Source organism: Mytilus trossulus, chromosome 1 (assembly GCF_036588685.1).
Source record: "Mytilus trossulus isolate FHL-02 chromosome 1, PNRI_Mtr1.1.1.hap1, whole genome shotgun sequence".
Classification (NCBI taxonomy): Eukaryota; Metazoa; Mollusca; class Bivalvia; order Mytilida; family Mytilidae; genus Mytilus; species Mytilus trossulus.
In genome coordinates this window covers 24450684-24469740 of record NC_086373.1, presented here as the reverse complement: position 1 = coordinate 24469740, position 19057 = coordinate 24450684, and the positions used below count along the sequence as shown (strand labels likewise).

Genomic DNA, 19057 nt, shown 5'->3' with positions numbered 1-19057 from the left:
GGAATTAATACCTAAATCACCTAAACGTTTAAATCAAGTCTATTAGCAAGGAGAAATCAAGCTCCTCAATTATCAAAACGTTTGTCAAACTGTGATATATCAAATGAAATTATTGCTTTAAATTGTGTGGTACAAATTTCTTGATTTCTTTTGTCCACATGTCAAAGTTATTATTTGGTGAAAATTTCTGGAAAAATTAAACAAGCCATATCTATTGTAGTCAAAGAATTTGGTACCCCCATAGATATATACAATATTAGGTCAATGTTTGAAAAATATAAACCATTTTGTATCTGAGAAACTGGGGAAGGGTGAGGTTCTACTGAGTACAAAAAGTTTATATTTTTATGACATTGACCTACTATTGTTTTTATACTGCAACTTAAATTAATACATTGAAAGCTTTTTAAATCGTAAAACAAATGTCAAACTTATTTTCATCCCTTAATGAACCAATGATTGTGGAGAAAGTGTTCCATGATGAAATTGACATTATACAAAATATAGCTATGTTACTATGTTTAGGAAATAAACACAACTAGTTGCAGAATAAATTAAGATATTTTTCTTTTATATTGCCCAGTGGAATATAAAAAAAATACATGAAGATGGAAATCTTGGTCATCTTGGTCTTTTGAGTAAAAAGGGGGGTACTGTTTTTTTCTCTCATAACATGTGATTTTTCCTCCCCTAAAACTTCCTTAGCCAAGGAATTTGTCAAATCAAAGAAAGTTTGTTTGCACTTAATCATAGGACAGAATGAAGGTTAGTTGACACCTCCCAAGACCAATTTCAAATATATAATTTATTCAATTATGATTATATATTTGAGTATATATAGTATTAATAAATTGCTTGACATGGGCTTCGCTAGGATAAAAATAAAGTTAACCAGACTGCAATATGTTGTTTGAACCCTCAACGGTAGAGATAAGGCTCGGAAGATAGAGCTATTAAGCCAATGAAAACAGGTTTTTGATAGCATTTTATGCAATCATTCGAAAAAAAATGAAAAACACTGATCAAAATCAGGATAATAATATGTTTATATAAAGTTTCAACTGCAAAGTTCTGGATTAACATGCATGTACATATTCAGGGGTTCTATTTTATATGCAAATAATATACATGATTTTTTCAACAGATTACATTTTTACATTTTGAGCTTTTAATACTGTCTGATATATAAAATAGTACATGTACTATAAAAAAAAGTTATAAAAATACTTAATGACATTAAAATTGGGTTTTGTTCAAATTGTAAATAACATTGTTAAATGTACAAATATTTTATGGTATAATCACAAACAATAATAGTATTCAGACAGCTACAGTCATGACAGTAGGGATTGCCTTCAAATATATCTATCATATATACATGCACTATTCCATTCATCAATGTTAACAAATTCACAATTCAAATATGAAACTGGCTTTCAGGAAAATGATATGTTTACATGGTACAATATGCATAACTAATAATATTTCTTATTTATATATTGAATATTTTAGGGGAATGTATGACTGAAATAACAGACTTTTCAAGAACAAAAAAGTGTAGCATTTTTGTAATTCATATATCACCTAGATAAACTAGTGTCTAAATGGGTTAAACACATTTCTAGGAGTGAATTGAAAAAGAAGTCCTTTAAGAGGAGATTCTTTAACAAGGAATGGTCAAATAAAAGAGATTTTTCACTTTAAGTTCCATAAAATAATATATTTCTGTCTTTTTTTTCAAATATACAAGTTTATAGATTTTGATCATGAAAATTCAAAATGTTGTGCTGTAAAAAGTTAAACAATAGGGAATCAGTGATTTATAAAAATGTGCCACTGAATCTTAATCATTGAAGAGGTTTGAAGCTTGGAATGCTTATTTAACAGTTTGCAATAATTTAAGACTAAATGTTATTTAAATGTGACAGTCTTAACTTATCCCCAGGACCTTATCAATTCAATAAAGAATAAAGTAAGTTTTAAAATACAGGCAAAATATGTCAGTAATACATAAGAATCAATAAACAAAGAATATAATAACAAGTTTGATATGCAAAAGTATCATTACCAGCCTTCACCACTTAGACTTAAAAGTTATATGTAGCTTGACAATGCTGTAACAGATCAAAAATATAAAAGTTAAAAAAAGCACCAATTACAGTATGTTTTTTGTAAACACTGAGATTACGGCTTAGCTTTCAGCTAGAATAGCACTTTTCGGTGACAGATAATACTGGTTTACATTAAACAAATGTGAAATTAAAAAAGGAGATTACAAACATTTCCAAATCACATGCTCTTTGTATATGATAAATAAAGTTGAAAAAATATAATACTAGTTGAGAGTACAAAAATGTATATTCTACAGACTTATATGTATGCTTGTCTACAATATTTGCAGTTAAAGAAATATTATTTGGCAGCCTTTTTGGTTGCACTGTGTTTTTACACAAGATATGATTGAATCATCCTTTTATTTTTGTTTTGGAAGAACTACTGTAAATTCAGAAATATTTATGGCATTTTTTATTTTTATTTTCTCATTTTAGACTTAAATGTGATTTTAATTTTTGCAATATTGAGAACAAATCCTGTTAAATTCATATAAAATTTAAAAATGCATGTTTACGATTTATCATAACCCTGTCAAGTTTTTCGCATAATAAAACATCGCAATAATTTCTGAATTTACAGTATAATTCGCAATAATTTCTGAATTTACAGTCATGTGACAGTATTATACTGTAAATTCAGAAATTATTGCGATGTTTTTATTACCATTTAACTTTTGATTGAACATTGAAGATTAAGACAGGTGGTTTGAAAGATGCAAAAATGTATTGATAAAACCTTCTGTCAAAAATACAGAACCAATTAATGAGTAATTTCCTTTTATAACAATGATCTACAAATGTACCACCTTAATTCTTGCTATCACCATTATTACTTAGTAATAATAATAAACATATTTAGCCACATAAATATGCAAATGAGATACTTGTTAGAGATTTTATAATAAAAGTTGTGATAAACGATAATTATGAAAACGAATACAATGAGACATTAATTATGCAAGCTCCCATTTCCATTTTTAGCTTTCCTAATGCCATATAAAAAAATAACTTGGTGCAAATGTTGTTACCCTTAAGACATGTCAGATCTTGCTCCTTGGAAAAGCATGACGAAAATGTAATACATGTATTTACATTTAGCAAACTTATATTTACATACATCATGTATATCCTATCATTGTACTTAGTGACATGTGACATCTACAGCAGACAATTTATAGAACTAAGATGAAGGTTGAGTCAATGCATCAATTAAAATGTGCTTTCTTTCCAAGATATGGAATCAAAATTGAATACACAAAAATTCAAAATACCATTGAAAATTCATCAACTGATAAACGAAACGAATAGAGATATTCCTAATCCTCCCAGCACCATATATATAGCTAGTTGTTTAGAAATTAGAACTATCGTTACCATTCGAAATGTATGTTTTTAATTGTACTCTTGTGAATTTTTTTTTCCATAAACGCATCAAATTCTAAAACAAAAAGGAACATTTATGAATTACATTATACATAAACTCTTTCAATTTCACTATACATGTAGGACTGAGTGGGGGAAAATGCAATCTGAGGTGATCTATTGTAATCAGACTCTGAATTTTCAATGCTCTTTTTGAACCTTGTGTAATATTCATTTCATCATTTACAAATATTTATAAAAGCAAATGAATCAAAATTGTGTATTAGAAAATCTTTTGCCATCAGATCCTATTCCACTGCCATTTGAGCGATTTGATGGTGATCTTGGAAGAAAGTCAGGAGGTATGTTACTTTCTAAATAATCATCATCAAATTTCATCACTTTTAATTTTTTCAGATTTGTCTGATGCTGTGCAGTCAGCTTACGATTTACATCTTCTGGTAGTTTCCAGCTTGTAACACCAGCCTCATTTTGAAAAAATACTCTGCCATAAGTGGCAGCGTCTTTACTACGATGCACTGTCCAACCCAGTGGTAAATCAGATATGTCTCTTGGAATTCCACAGTCACATCTTTCACTGTCACGTATGACTTTTTTCAGTTCTTCTTTTATACTTTTATCAACGTTCCTTGCTTCAGAATAATATGGGTTTACGTCACTTTGAGGAATTTGAGGAATTGGTGGTGGAGGACGTTTAGCAATATCGTCAGTTGGTGAGGGTAGAGTTGGAGATGGTAGATGTGGAAATGATCCACCACTTGGTCCCAATGTCCAGTTAGAATGGAATGACCCATCTTTATTAATACTATTACTCGATGCACCTTTAGGAATTGGTATAGGTCCACTATTGCTATGAAAAAGAGGCGTACCCGAGCTCATAGAACCTGTATCAGTAAAAACAGACATCTGACTATTAAAACTTTCTTGACTTCCTCTACGTACATGGTTCCTTTCAGGCAAAGGAGGTCTTTCATCATTCCCTCCTACACATGCTGAACGTCCCCCACCAGAACCCTGACTATTAATTGTATGGTAAGAACCACCAGAAGAAGATCGACTTTGTTGATAATTGGATGGTGTTAGTGGATAAAGAAATCGTACATGGGTGACTTTCTGCAAGTTTTTCACATCATGATCATAGTAGTACCTAATGAGTTCATCAACACTGTCAAACTTCTTTTCCTTTACAAGGTAATACTTTTTTAAAGCACCTGTTCCTTCTATGACAATGTTTGTATGTCTCACTGTTTTATCTGCCACTCTGAAAAGAAATCAAAATTATAATTAGTGATTTTCTGCTTGTTTATTTGTCTTTTTGTGTTTAACGCCACTTTTAATGAGAACGAGACTCGTCATGAAATGTGTCCTTACCAACATGACATGTCAGGGTTCAACATTCAAGTGTTACTAATAATGCAGGATCTAAATATGTTCTATTACCCCCGTTTTTAGTGGTGTTCATATTTGCCTAGTTTTGATGTTTCTTCGTCGAGTGAACTTGCTTGCTTTTTGTTGTCTTCAATGTTTTGAAGTTTTGAATGTCACCTTGTTATCTTTGTCCTTTTCCCCCCAACTGCCTTTGTGATACTTGTATCATTAGGACCCATGTTAATTTGTGGAGAGAGCCAGATCCCCCAACTGCCTTTAAGATACTTGTATCATTGGGACCCGTATTAATTTGTGGAGAGAACCAGATCCCCCAACTGCTTTTGTGATACTTGTATCATTGGGACCCGTGTTAATTTGTGGCGAGAACCAGATCCCCCAACTGCCTTTGTGATACTTGTATCATTGGGACCAGTGTTAATTTGTGGAGAGAACCAGATTCCCAACTACCTTTGTGATACTTGTATCATTGGGACCAGTGTTAATTTGTGGAGAGAACCAAATCCCCCAACTGCTTTTGTGATACTTGTATCATTGGGACCAGTGTTAATTTGTGGAGAAAACCAGATCCCTTGGTATTAATCACCCACCATTAAAAGGAAAACTAAAAATCCTTATCAGACCACAGATGAATTATCACGCTGTGATTGGTTAAACGCCATCATGTAGTGACCCCCTATGAGACCGTATGGGGTTAGTAAGTTTCATATGGGGTTCGTGACGCGTTAATGGCGACGTCATCTATTAATGTTGTTGTGTTTCATTGTTTATTTATCAACACAACGCCGCAGAAAAAGTCCAGCGTCCGATAAATTCGTTATAGGGTTAACTACTGACCCCCTACGGATCCATAGAGTGTGAATCAAATTCATAGGGGACTTTGCCTCTGGCCTCACCCCCTATGGATTTTACTAACCCTCTATGGATCCGTAAGGGGTCAGTAGTGAACCATATAACTTATATTATCAATTAAGATTGGAGTCTAACACACACATCTCCATGAGCAGGGTTTGAACAAGCAACTTAAGTGTTTGCATGGCAGTGGATACTGTAAAATTGAGTGTAAATGAACTACTTAGACGACTCAGCCATTGAGGCCTATTGATTGAATAGGAAAATTATTTAATGTGTCTTGTCTCTTTGTTAATTACCTTTCCTTGCTACCTTATCAACTTGCTAAATCAGGTCTGTTTTTTTCTGTTTGACAGTATACAAATAAGAGTACCTGGATGCCATCTTAGAAAATGGACAACTTAGAATTTTAAATGTAAATAGACTTTAAAATAGACACTTTTTAAAATACTGTGTGCATGTATTTATCACTAGGTATATACTAGTATAGTCATTTCCTTGTAGCAATTTAGTTTTTTCATACAAATATCTTTTTAATGACTCTATTTTATTTTTGTATCTATATTTTTTTTTCAAAGTATCAACAATGGACCATTTTTTTTATCAACAATTTCAAAACAAATATTACACATACTGTGTTCATGTGTGATACTTATAATAAATTTAACATATCTTTCCCATATTGAAGCAGTTTTTTTACTTAATTTTTAAAATCTAACAAGGCTGCAATCACAAGCATCAAAATCTCCTATTTAATTAAATTACATTCTACTAAAGCTGGCTTCAGGGCTAAAAATTAATAAATCTCATATTTGTGTTCGTCTAAGTTGCAATAGATTCAATCATGTTAAATGTAGCATATGCATTTAATGTAATATATTCTGAACTAAATGCAACACTCTTCCTGTTTCAATTTACAAATTAATAAACCAGTAACGAAAGAAACTCTGTGTCAATATATATGTAAACTGAATAAGACATGCAAAAAGGTAATTTACTAAATATATGCTAATTTAAAATCCTGGCATTGAGGAAGGTTGTTTATGATTTAAAATGTTTCTTCCCTATTCATTCATACATACTGTACATACATAAAGACATCATCATTGGTATGCAAGAATTAAAGTATGTCAGTCTGAACTTTAAATTATCGGTGAAATAATTTCGTTGAATAGATAATCATACATAAAAATAATGATTTATGCTTTTAAATTTTTTCAAGCATTTAAATAGGGGCAAAATATCTGTTCTAGATTTATGTGTGATAATTCTTTTCAAACATCAAATATTTGATGTATTGTCTAAATTAAAAGAATGGAGATTTTATGTTTAAAAAGTTTTCATCTCTGATAAGAAATTTGTTTGTCTGGAAAACATGGAAAAAGATAACCTTTAAATTTTTAACAAACAGTGAACCCGTTTATTTTATTATGTTAAATCCTAGATATCAAACTTAGCCTAATTACAATTCATACAAAGGGATCAACCCAAACTAGAGACTCCAAGGAGCCTGTGTTGCTCACCTGATGTATTTTTATTTACAATTCTATTGTATGATGCATGAAATAATGCAACTGTTATACTTTTGCTTTTTCCCCATAGTTCTATTTTTAGCCATGTCTGCCATGTTGGTTGGCAGATAGGGTCATTGGACACAATTTTTAAATTAGATACTCTAATGCTGATGAAAGGAGTAGGTCCGGTAAGAGCCCTTTTTGGCCCCAAAATATAGCAGTTTTACAAAATTCTGAAAATGTAAACTTTTAGTTATTTATTGGATAGTAGAATGGTTCTGCTACATAAATATTGGCTGTTTTTTGGCAATGCAATGCACATATATTGAGAACTAGCACCATTAAGTCATGCTAAATTACTGAAATCATCAAAATTCAAGCATTTTAGTTAAATTTTAGACGGTTTCCGTGTAAAACGAAAGTGGCCGCATTCGTGTTCATCCAAAATATTTAAATGGAAGTTGTATTTGATGATAATACATAACATATATAAAGATTGAGGATGAACACGGATGCGGCCACTTTCATTTTTGACAAAAACTATCTGAAAAGTGACATTTTTTCGCATATTTGGTAGGTTTTTCATATTTAAGCTTGAATCGGATCATTTTTTATGACTTAATGAGTTAAAATCTTTCACAAAAAATAATTGAATCAAATGAAATAGACACTTAAGTGTTTAAAAAGTGGTCAAAATCTTTCGTCAGATGAAACTGAAATTTGAGGCCAAAATCGGTCCTTACCGGACCTACTCCTTTGTCTCCGTTGTTTCCAGAGAAGAATTTTGTAAAAGATAACAAAAATTTATGAAAAATTGATAGATTTGACTTTAAAGGGCAATAACTCCTTATGGGGTCAATTAACCATTTTGGTCATGTTGACTTATTTGTAGAGACTGCTGAACATTATTGCTGTTTATAATAATAATCAAGATAATAACCAAACTTATTTTTTGTTTGATCAGTAACTAAATTTGTTTTAGAAAATAATTAATTGCATTAATATTGTTTCAAGCACAGTTTGATACTTAACAAGGTTGTAAATACAATTAGTTTTCTACAATGAATAACATTCACTATTATAGTCATAACAAGAATGTGTCCCAAGTACACGGATCCCCCATATGCACTATCATTTTCCAAATTCACTGGACCCTGAAAATGGGGGAAAATCTTGGCATTAAAATTAGAAAGATCATATCATAGGGAACAGGTGTACTAAGTTTTAAGTTAATTGGATTTCAGCTTTATCAAAAACTACCTCAACCAAAAACTTTAATCTGAAGTGGGACAGACATATGAACGGATGGATGAACGAACAGACTGACAGACAAAGGCACAAACCAGAAAACATAATGCCCATAAATGGGACATGAAAATATAATTTGAAGCAGGTATACTTTGTATTTGTTTTGGCTTTTTAACTATTTTGATCTGAGCGTCACTGATGAGTCTTATGTAGACGAAACGCGCGTCTGGCGTATAAAATTATAATCCTGGTACTTTTGATAACTAATTATTCCCTTCTTGGAAAGTAAAACTGTATTATAGCAAAGGAGCCTAATAAAGCGTCAACCATTAGCAGTTTTTAATCCAATTGATTTAAAGATAATATTTGGTTTATATACCATTAAATATAAAAAAAATAATACTGTATTTATTCTATTTAAAGCCCCCCTTCTAATTAACGCCCCCTACCGAAACTAGTGTGTTCAGAACTTTTGACTTCTGATAAACACCCCCATTTTGTCACTTTTATACAAAGTTTGACGACAAATTTATCATTTGGATTAGCTTCCTCTTGTTCACACCTTAGTTTGTCAGCGATTGCATAACTCCCGATACTTTTGTATACATTATAACCCCTAATTGAGCTGTTGAAATTATGTTCCATTGATGTTGACGCTTGTTCATTCGAAAATTTTAACAAATTATTAGATGAGGTCCAATACCGATAAACGCTATTTACAGATAAATATAGAGACAATAAGAAACATGTGTATGTTACTATAGTTTGTTTCAACAAAATTCAGGTAAAGGTCAATGAAGTAAGGTACGAAATTCGTTTCTCTACTTGCCGCCCCCCTTTCGGAAATTGTCTTTGCCCCCGGGGCGTTTATTAGAATAAATACAGTAATTGTCTTTTCTCTTAGATCATTCATGTAAGTCAACTTAATTATAAAGTTACAAATGTTTACACATTGTTTTACTATCTTGTCGTTATTCAACTACAGCAAACCAGTATACATGTATCTCTCAACAAAGTGAAATAATTTGTATTCAATTGAAATCTTTATTCAGATTCTGTATTTCAGAAGTAAGATTTTAGCAAGTAATATAGAAACTAATTTCATGATATTAACTTAACTGCTGGACCTTCAAGCCTCATTCATGACAACCAAGTATTTTGAAATTCTAGCCTTTAATGTGGCACACCTTTTAATGGTACAGTATTACAGTAACATAAATTATTTTTCTTGAGATATAAACATAATTAGTTACAATTAAATTGTGACAAAAATAAAAACAAACCACAAACTTAATATACATGTAGCAAAGAAATAACAATTATAAAAGAAATTAAAAAACAATTGAAGGTCTTTCCACTTAAATTAACTGAAAATGTTGATAAAAAACAATATATGGACCATAATTTGGTATTCGGCCTTTGGTTTCTTTTTGTATCCTTATTCTTAATTTTGCACAATATAATTCAAAAGGCATAAATAAACACCATTACTAGTGTTACTTGCTTCATGTTAATATTTAAAATCTATTTTCAATGTTATATTAAAGGTTTTTTTAAACCTGACAGGAAACCATAAGAAACCGAAAGCATTTTTTTAGTTTTATTTTATTGCAAAATCTGCTTAAAATAATCTGAACAGTATACTTTTTCTTAAAATCCATCTTAAATGTAACAGTATTATAAAACTCCTAAATATGTGCTTGTTTTGAAAACAATTAGTACAATTTATTCAGAATTTTCCATATTTTCTTCATTGATACAGGATACCATAATCGTTGTATCTTGATGTTTAAGCCAAACAAATGTATTTATATTTGATTTTGATATTCCAGTTATATATAATTTATTCCAAATCATTGGCAATGTAACATTCTTTAAATCCAGTAAAGAAAAAACTTTTAACTTGGAATTAAAATCTTTAAAATAGGCACAATGTGATACTTGTGACCTGTACACCATCTACATGGTTTCCACATTTTAACCTACTTTAGTGGGCTAAAATCAATAAAGTACTTCCTTTAAAGTCATGCATGGTAAAAGTTTACTTCTCCTTTGACAAGTTTATTGCGTTTCTGATAAGTGTTTGCAGAACATGAATAAAAAATATTAATTAAAAACTGTGACAAAGATTCCAACTTTGTACATTCCAAGTGTAACGGTTTATTAACATGTATATTTTATTAAATTATATTTATTCACCTAAAATATCCAGTAATATTTACTGCTGAAGTTAAATCAATCCAACGAGCATTGGTACAATGATAAGAGACGTAATTTCGATTGATTTTTCCAAGGACTCTTCACGTCATTATCGGGAAACGAAGTGTGTTCTAACGTCTGTCAAATATGAAATCGATTTTGTCAAGTCATTGGGCATTTATTTTCACACAGGATCGTATGTAACATTATGCACATAGGAAAAATAACAGACCACCGGCGCAATCTCTTTGACAATTGTATTTTCCTCTTTTAAACAAGACAAAACAAGTCTACAGATTATGTTTGCTAACATCTTGTTGGAAACAAAAACAATGTTTAGACCTAGCATTTCGTACATCCGGCCGTAATGGCGTTATCACATGTTAGTCACATGTTTCACGTATGACCGGAAATGATTAGAACTTAAGGACAAAAACAATTTTAATAAATAACTGGACTTCTGTTTCGTGTGAAATGTAACGCATAACGATAACGTAATTTTCTTACTTAATTATTACGAAGATCAAAACAAGAATGTAAATCATCTCGGATTTACCTGTTTGAACATCTCGCGAGAGTTCATATTTGCATATTGTTTTTAAGAATTCTATTACAACAAAGCAGATTACATCATCTAAAAATTGCGTTACGAAATCGGACACAAAAATCACACCACTGTTCTTACATCTGCTACATAAATACTTATAGTTCTCGGCATTTTCTTCTCACTATTCTTGTTGGTCGATGTTCTTTGTTATTTGAAAGCAAAAGTTACGAATTTGCCGGTGACGATTATCTATAAATCAGTCAGCGTTATGCTCTTCGGAAGCAAAAAGTAACGCGAGAAACGACACAAAAATACGGTTGTAGAATCTTTGAAATTCGTATATTTTAATTTTTTTTCTAGGGAAGAGTAGCATACACTTGTATGTTGATAAAAATAATGGCATCTTTAGATGTAGTTGCAACTTTTCTTACAGTAATTCACATTTTATCACTTTTCTATAGATATAGGAAACGGAGCCCAATAGCAAATTATGGTCCATATCCTGGCTTCAATGATAGCTTACATGTATCACACACTGATTTTGAAAATACAATGTTTGAGAAACCTTTTCCATCAATTAAGGGAGATAATAAGCCACTTCTGGTTAAATGAAAGTATTATCTTTATATTTCAAAACCCCATTTTTCTAAAATCTTCAATCTTTTTGTCTATTTTCTTCTACTTTTATTCTGCACTTTTTCGCCCAATTACTGTGTATTGTATACCCTTCTCCCCTTTCCCACATGGTAAAGATCATAAAAATCAAAGCACAAAAAAATGAATCACATCATTGATACTGTGCAAAAAAGTCCATTCAAATGTATAAATTGAATGACACAGCAGAAAGTGGGTATATATGCTGGCCAAACATTACAAAGACAATGATATATGTACTTACACAACAGAAACTGTTAGCATAGATCTATTTTTAAAACTTGGTCTGACCAGAAACACTCCAACTTTAGACTTTGATTTATGGAGCAAGTAGTCAGCAACCTGGAAAACAAGATACAATTATAAAATCCAAACAAAATGTTATTTTCAAGTTCTATACATTTTCTAATAGGTTGTATTATATTACATTTATATATATGAACTTACTGTTTGATAACTGTACTGTTGTACATATTATATATGTTGGATAAAAAAAAAATTAAAAAAAAACCTGGAAAACAAACCATGAAAATGTACAGTAAATAAGGTAATGATTAGGCAATATTTTTGGATTTTAATGAAATTTCATTTTTTATAATTAATGAATACATGTAAAAAATCAAAAAAGATTAGATTGAACTGTATCAGTCTATCAAAATTTCAGAAAAACCCCAAAATATATGTTATATGATATTTATGTTATCACATTTTGCTTCCAGAGATAAATGTACAATCAAATACTGTAAACCAACTTATTTTTGGGTTAAGCCCATTCTAGTGTATTTTAAACTATAAAAGTCAAAGTGGTAGATAAGTTGAAAAAAAGAGTCAAAGTCCCATTACTCCGATAAAATAGTGGTACAAAATGGGCCATTGCGGTAAAAATAATCCAAATATGGTCTAAGTCCCATAACTCCAGTAACAACTTCAAAAGAACACCATTGCATATCCATTTTCTTTTGCTTTTCAGGTAGATCTGTGGGTCTTTTTTAAAGGCATCCCTTTTGGGCATGTTGTAAAATAAAAAATACTAAATTCTGATTTAAAAATTAGCTTATGCAATATGAAGTATCATTCAATATACAACAAAACATCTTAAACTTCAAATTTTAAGAGTAAATATTAATAATGTAGAACAAATTAAGTTTTATTAAAATCATGTATAATTAAAATTTTCAGAAAAAAATTCCTTTTAATTCAAGGGCAGATAATTAAATTGAATTTGACAATTAGTGTTTTGTTTTTTTTAATTTTCTAAGAAAATAAAGCCCATAACCCCCATATTTGAATTTGAAATTTCAGTGATATTCATGAAAAGCAATATATCTTATTGAATTAAAATCACTAATGTTTTCTCAATAAAGAACAATCAAGTTTCACAATATATAGTAACTGTGATTTCTTTAATTTCAATGTATATCAATGAAAAAAACACTGAATGTAATGCCCAGTTTTATATTGGACTTTGAAACAATGTAAGCTTAGATTGTCCAGAAGTCTTTTACAAAAGTTTAAGAATAATTTATTGTCAACATTTAGACACCCAGATATCTTTACAGACAAAATTCAAATCCCCAATATTCTATACTAAATAGGATTCATACCTCATCTGTATTGCTGAAATTGCTATAAAAATATGGAAGTTCTCTGCTTTCAATTGAGACAAGGCTACCATTGCTGGCCTCTGATGCAGGTAATGGGCCGTTTGGAGTCTTCCCTCGTGGCATTTTTGTAGATATTCATTTATACAGTTATGCTTATTCTAAATTCTGCAAAACAGAGCATTAAATTATTTGCAATTTTTTTTAACAAGTAAAGTTGTATGATCTTTCAAATTAAAAAAAGAATATGTTTTTTTTTTATCCTTGAATGACTTAGTTTTACTATAAACATGATAAAGCATGTGTACATAAACTTTCTTTCAAAATAAAATTGTATCATCCAAATCTTTGTTGTCATTCTGTATCCTTATTCACCATGTTCACCAACTCTTTTTCCATACGAAGTGACCTTTACTACAACATCTCTCATCAACTTAGGCTATCGCACAGCATGAGTGTGAAGGCAAAAAACATAAGGAAAAAAGTTAAAAAAAGTGGAAGGATGTTTGTATATATATACAATGTATACATGTATGTAATGCTTTTAAAAAAAAATGTTTGTAATCTTTAATTTTTTTTATTCCTTAAATTCTAATTTAATCTTTTGTAAAGGTTAAAACTTTTGAAATGATTAATTTTCCATCTACAGTTACTAAAAATGCATACATGTACAATGTATCACTTTCAGCTTAGCATACCAACATAGTGATGGAGGCAGCTGTCCATTATCCATGGCTGGTTCAAAACCAGTCTGCAGTTGGAAAATAGGCCATTACCAAATGATTATAAACTATAATATATGTATTTATCCTGCAATCAGCCAACTAATGTACAAACAGCAAGTATAAAAATAATGTTTTGCTTTATTTGTACTTGTACAGTATAAAAACAATATATGTACATTGTGGGAAAATATAAAATTCATTTGTACCCCCTGCGAACAAGAGAAAAGCTAAGTGAACCTTGCCCAACGTCTTGTTTCTAAAGCTCATACAAATAAATCTACATTTTCTGACAATGACTCGTACATCCATTGTTTATATATCTATACATGTAATTATAAATTTTTTTAATTAAAGATGCTTTCTTCTGATCATTAACATATGCTTGTGCCCAATGTGGACTATGTTTTTTGTTTATTTTGTCACATGCGTATCAGTGCCAGTGGTGACAACATAGTTTTGAGTTAAATAAATATTAAATGGTTGAATACAAAGAGTGACAATATAATATTTAATATAAAAAAAGCTGTATCAATAATAGTACATATTAAAGATCTCCTATTAAAATAAAAAAATAAAATGTTTTCCAAATGTCAGATGGCAAATGATGGCAAATCATATTATTTTAAATATTTAAAAACTGTAGTCAAGAATATCCCAGCATCATACTTACACTTTTTCTTAGCCTTGTTGAAGGATAATAATATTATTAAAATTTTAAGGAATAACCTCAAAGGTAAGGGATTTTCCAAAATTAATCAATACATTATCTTACAATAACAAACATGGTAGAACCACGTTACAATACTAGTCGCGGACAATCGACCCAGGTGTCTTTTTAAAAGAAAATGGGCAATTATCTCTTTTCGAAAGTCTATATTTTAGGCAATCTACTGTCTTATATTACCATGTTTTCTTACAAACTTGCTGATATTTTCCATCAACAACAGGTCAACGAAAGCAACCAACCCGGAAGTTTATAAATAATACGCATGACAAGCGGATGTTCGGAATGTCTCGAAATAAACCAGTTTTACAGTTATATGTAGTTGCAACATACTAAACTGTGTGCGTCGATTTTTTTTTCGTGGAGTTTAGTTAAAACCGATTGATTGCCAAAGGCACATTTATTTCTAACAATTAATGTTTTTATTTGGTAAAAAGATATTTTTCTTAAAAGGCATATTTAAGATAGATGAAGGGAGTATAGATTAAAATCGAAAGACTTTTTAATTTTGCCAAAATGTAGTTAATATCATGTCACTTTATTTTAACAAAATATATAAAAAAAAAGCTGTCTCACACAGCTTTTTCCCCACGCTACAGGTTGTACAAAATTGACAGATTGTAGATAGATTGTGCATGAAAACCCCACTTTGGTGTGATAAAAGGAAATGTTAAAATATGCCTACATCTATAGGTAATCTTACAGAAAAAAATGGATCACGGGAACAAAAAGATCATAATATTATTAGAGACAGATCGTAAGTTGTGGTGTTGCACATCATCAATATTTAGCATTGCTAAGTAATCAGGTGTTAGTCCATTTACAATGTTATACATCATAATAGATTGTTGGTATTTTATTATTTTGGTAAAGATGAAAACATGAAATTAGATGGAACAGAAATATCGCATTCCAGTATAATTGTTGCTACTCATTATGAAGTTTTATGATTCTATCTGAATCTTTTTGTAATAAGTTCCTCAAACTGAACTACAATGTAGTGATATTTTAGATGAGATAATTTTACAGATACGATCAACATGATCTTCGGCCAGCTTAAATTTTCATCAATGTCAATTCCAATTAATTTGAAAGAATGAACATTCTCAATACATGTTTCGTTGACGGTAATGCATAATTCTGATAGTTGTGTAAGTTTTTGTTTTGAACCGAATTCCATACACTTAGTTTTCAGTGTGAATTGCTTTTTATACTGTTATTGTTACACCAAGATTGTGTAGCATTTAAATCATTTTGCAATATGCTGTTTATTTTTTCAATGTTTTTATCATGAAAATGCAATGTTGAATCATCAGCATATAAACCCATGTTGGATTATTTAACATGAAGTGGTAAATCATTTATATACATTAAAAATAACAGCGGACCTAAAATAGAACCTTAAGGCACTCCATACTTTACAAACGATTTATTAGATTTAATGTTAGCGTATTGGAGATCATTGGACGTCTTGTTGTCTTTCAGACAAATATGATTTTATCCAATCTATCATATATTCTCCGATATGATAAAATTTTAACTTTTCTAAAAGTATGGCATTGTTAATAAGGACACAAGCCTAACTGAAATCTAAAAACACTGTACCAACTATTTCTCCATTATCTTAATATTTTAACCATTCGTCAATTAGTTTAGTTAGCCGCGGCTGTTTGACAGGAATGACCTTGTCTGAAACCTGACTGGGCGATATGTAACAATTTTCATTATTGTTTAGGAATTCATATAACTGTGTACATATGTGTCTCTCGAAAATTTTAGATATGGTATTTAAAATAGAAATTGGACGATAATTTGAGGGACTATCTCTTGGTCCTCCTCTATGTATAGCAGTTACTCTTGCAAGTTTTAATCTTTGCGGAAAACGATTTAAAGTTATACTTTTGTTTATTAAAAAAGTTAATGATGGGGATATTATGTCTGCACTTAGCTGTAAAGACTTGGGACCAATTCCATCGGCCACTGCGGATTTATTAATATTAAGATGTTTTAGTTGAGAACACACCTCTCCGACAGAAATGAGTTTTAAATTAAAAAAAAAACATTTTTCTTCAATTTTGTACTTGTAAAATTTTGTAGCATAGAAAAATCCATATCTGAAGTATTATATCCATTAAGTTTTTCAGCTACGGATAAAAAATAAATCATAAGTAAATATTTTTTGAGACAGAATTTTCTTATAATTTGCCAAAATGCAGATTTTACTATGCTTTTTTCATAATTTAATAAAAAGTAGGGGTCACCGTGCTATTTTTTAAGCTATGTGCCATTGAAAATTGCCAAAATTTGGTTAGTTTGTTCATGTAAAAACACACATGTGCATAAAAAAAATTCTATGAGATAGAATTTTGAAATGAATTGTGAGAATATCGATTTCATAATATGTTTTAAGAAAATAAAAAGCATGATGTCACCGAACTTGTTTTCTTGCTACAAGTAAAAATAAAAAAAAATCCCTATTAGCCCAGTATAAATTTTGTACTAAAAGAGTTATCTCTCCTTAAATTGCTCATTTGATAAAACTGATTTAAAAAAAAAAAAATGATATTTGTTGAAATATTTTGGATAATACAATTAATTAACATTTCCTTATGTAGAAAAACAGTCTAGCCATTGAATTGCAAGTCTCTCGCCAAATTTGCAAATTTAAAAAAATAACTAGACCGATTTTCAGTGTACTGTGATTGTACAATCCAAGATGGCGGTATACCATGAATGTACCTTAAGAGTATTTACAATATCTTGGTTGATATAAACCCTTTGATTTTCATACTGCATTTTAGGTGGGAAAATATTATCCTCTTTTGGATTTAACTCTTCAATATGATTCCAAAGTTCTTCACTAATTTTGGAACTAGTTATAGCGTTTTGGTAATATTCCTTTTTTGCTTTACGGTAGATTCATTTTCAATTTTTTCATTAAACCATTCCGCTTGTACAAATGTTTTTACTCTTTTAGTTTTCATTGGTGCATGCTTGTTAATAACTTGATTATAAAATTCATAGCATTTGTCGACACCAATATCAATATCATCTTCCATTTCAACAATATGAAAAGGGGTTTGATGTAAGTCTGTCGAAAAGGCTTCTTCATTGAAATTTTTGAAACACCTATACTTCATTTCGATATGATTTTCTTTCTGTATTTTTATCTTTAAGTGTAACCTCCCCGTATATGGCAAAGTTGTGGAAACATAATGTCTTTGTCTTATTTTGTTTGACGGTTTAATATTTTTGGTTGCTAGTATCTGTGTGCTTGTTATTCTAGCTATGTTTTAAAATATACTTTAATTTTTGCATACTAATGCTTTTTAACTTTTATATGTCATCCATGGTAAGGTATGTTTAAAATTGTGTTGTTTTCGTGACTTTTGTAATTTGAAGTGTGTATATGAATTGATATTCAATCGATTTGTTCCCAGTGAATCTCACACATAAATTCAGTACAGTCTACTCTCAAATTTTGCACCGGCATTTAATTCAAGTTGAAGACCGGTTTTTCTTCCGAATAAAAAACAAATACAAGTATTAATGAAGTATATACGTGTTGGAAAAATGAAACGAAACTAGCCTAAATTATAAAATGAGAAATGATATTGATATACTTGATTTTCGTACGATGAAGTCATAATATTTCAATCAGTTTAGTTGAGGTCTGAGGCTGGCATGTCAGTAACTGCTAGTAGGTCTTTGCTAACACTGGACTCGGGACTTCTTGTAAGCTGAGTTTTACTTTGCGCATTGCTAGCGCTGTGTTTCTTTATTTTGCATTGGCCAGAAGTATAGAGGGCGGGTTGAGATCTCACAAAACATGTTTAACTCGCCGCATTTTTGCGCCTGTCCTAACGGTCAAGAGCCTCTGGCTTTTATAGTCTTGTATGTATTTTTTTTTAAATTTCAGTTCATTCATATGTTTTGGAGTTAGTATGACGTCAATTTTCACAGAACAAGTAAACATTTTTAATTTAGAGGCCAGCTAAGTTCCACCTCCGGGTGCGGAATTTTCTTGCTGAATTGAAGACCCATTGGTGGCATTTGGCTGTTATCTACTCTTTGTGTCGGGTTGTTGTCTCTCTGATATATTCCCCATTC

The 19057-nt window shown here is 30.5% G+C and overlaps 1 protein-coding gene across 3 annotated transcripts in view; it reads right to left on the bottom strand.

Moving 5' to 3' along the window:
- Window positions 1-1245: 1245 nt before the first annotated feature.
- LOC134719750 (uncharacterized) overlaps window positions 1246-19057 on the bottom strand; it is a 20086-nt gene continuing 2274 nt past the window's right edge. Inside the window, exons 1-4 of one of the 3 annotated variants that reach the window (XM_063582712.1) lie at window positions 15128-15202; window positions 13502-13666; window positions 12142-12239; window positions 1246-4758 (exon numbers count right to left, since the gene is read on the bottom strand). In XM_063582712.1, the coding sequence (XP_063438782.1) occupies window positions 3747-4758; window positions 12142-12239; window positions 13502-13624 (1233 nt within the window). In that variant the 5' untranslated portion in view covers window positions 13625-13666; window positions 15128-15202 and the 3' untranslated portion in view covers window positions 1246-3746. Of the gene's footprint in view, window positions 4759-12141; window positions 12240-13501; window positions 13667-15127; window positions 15203-19057 lie in introns of those variants that run through there. The other 2 variants (XM_063582725.1, XM_063582720.1) reach the window with 2 other exon arrangements.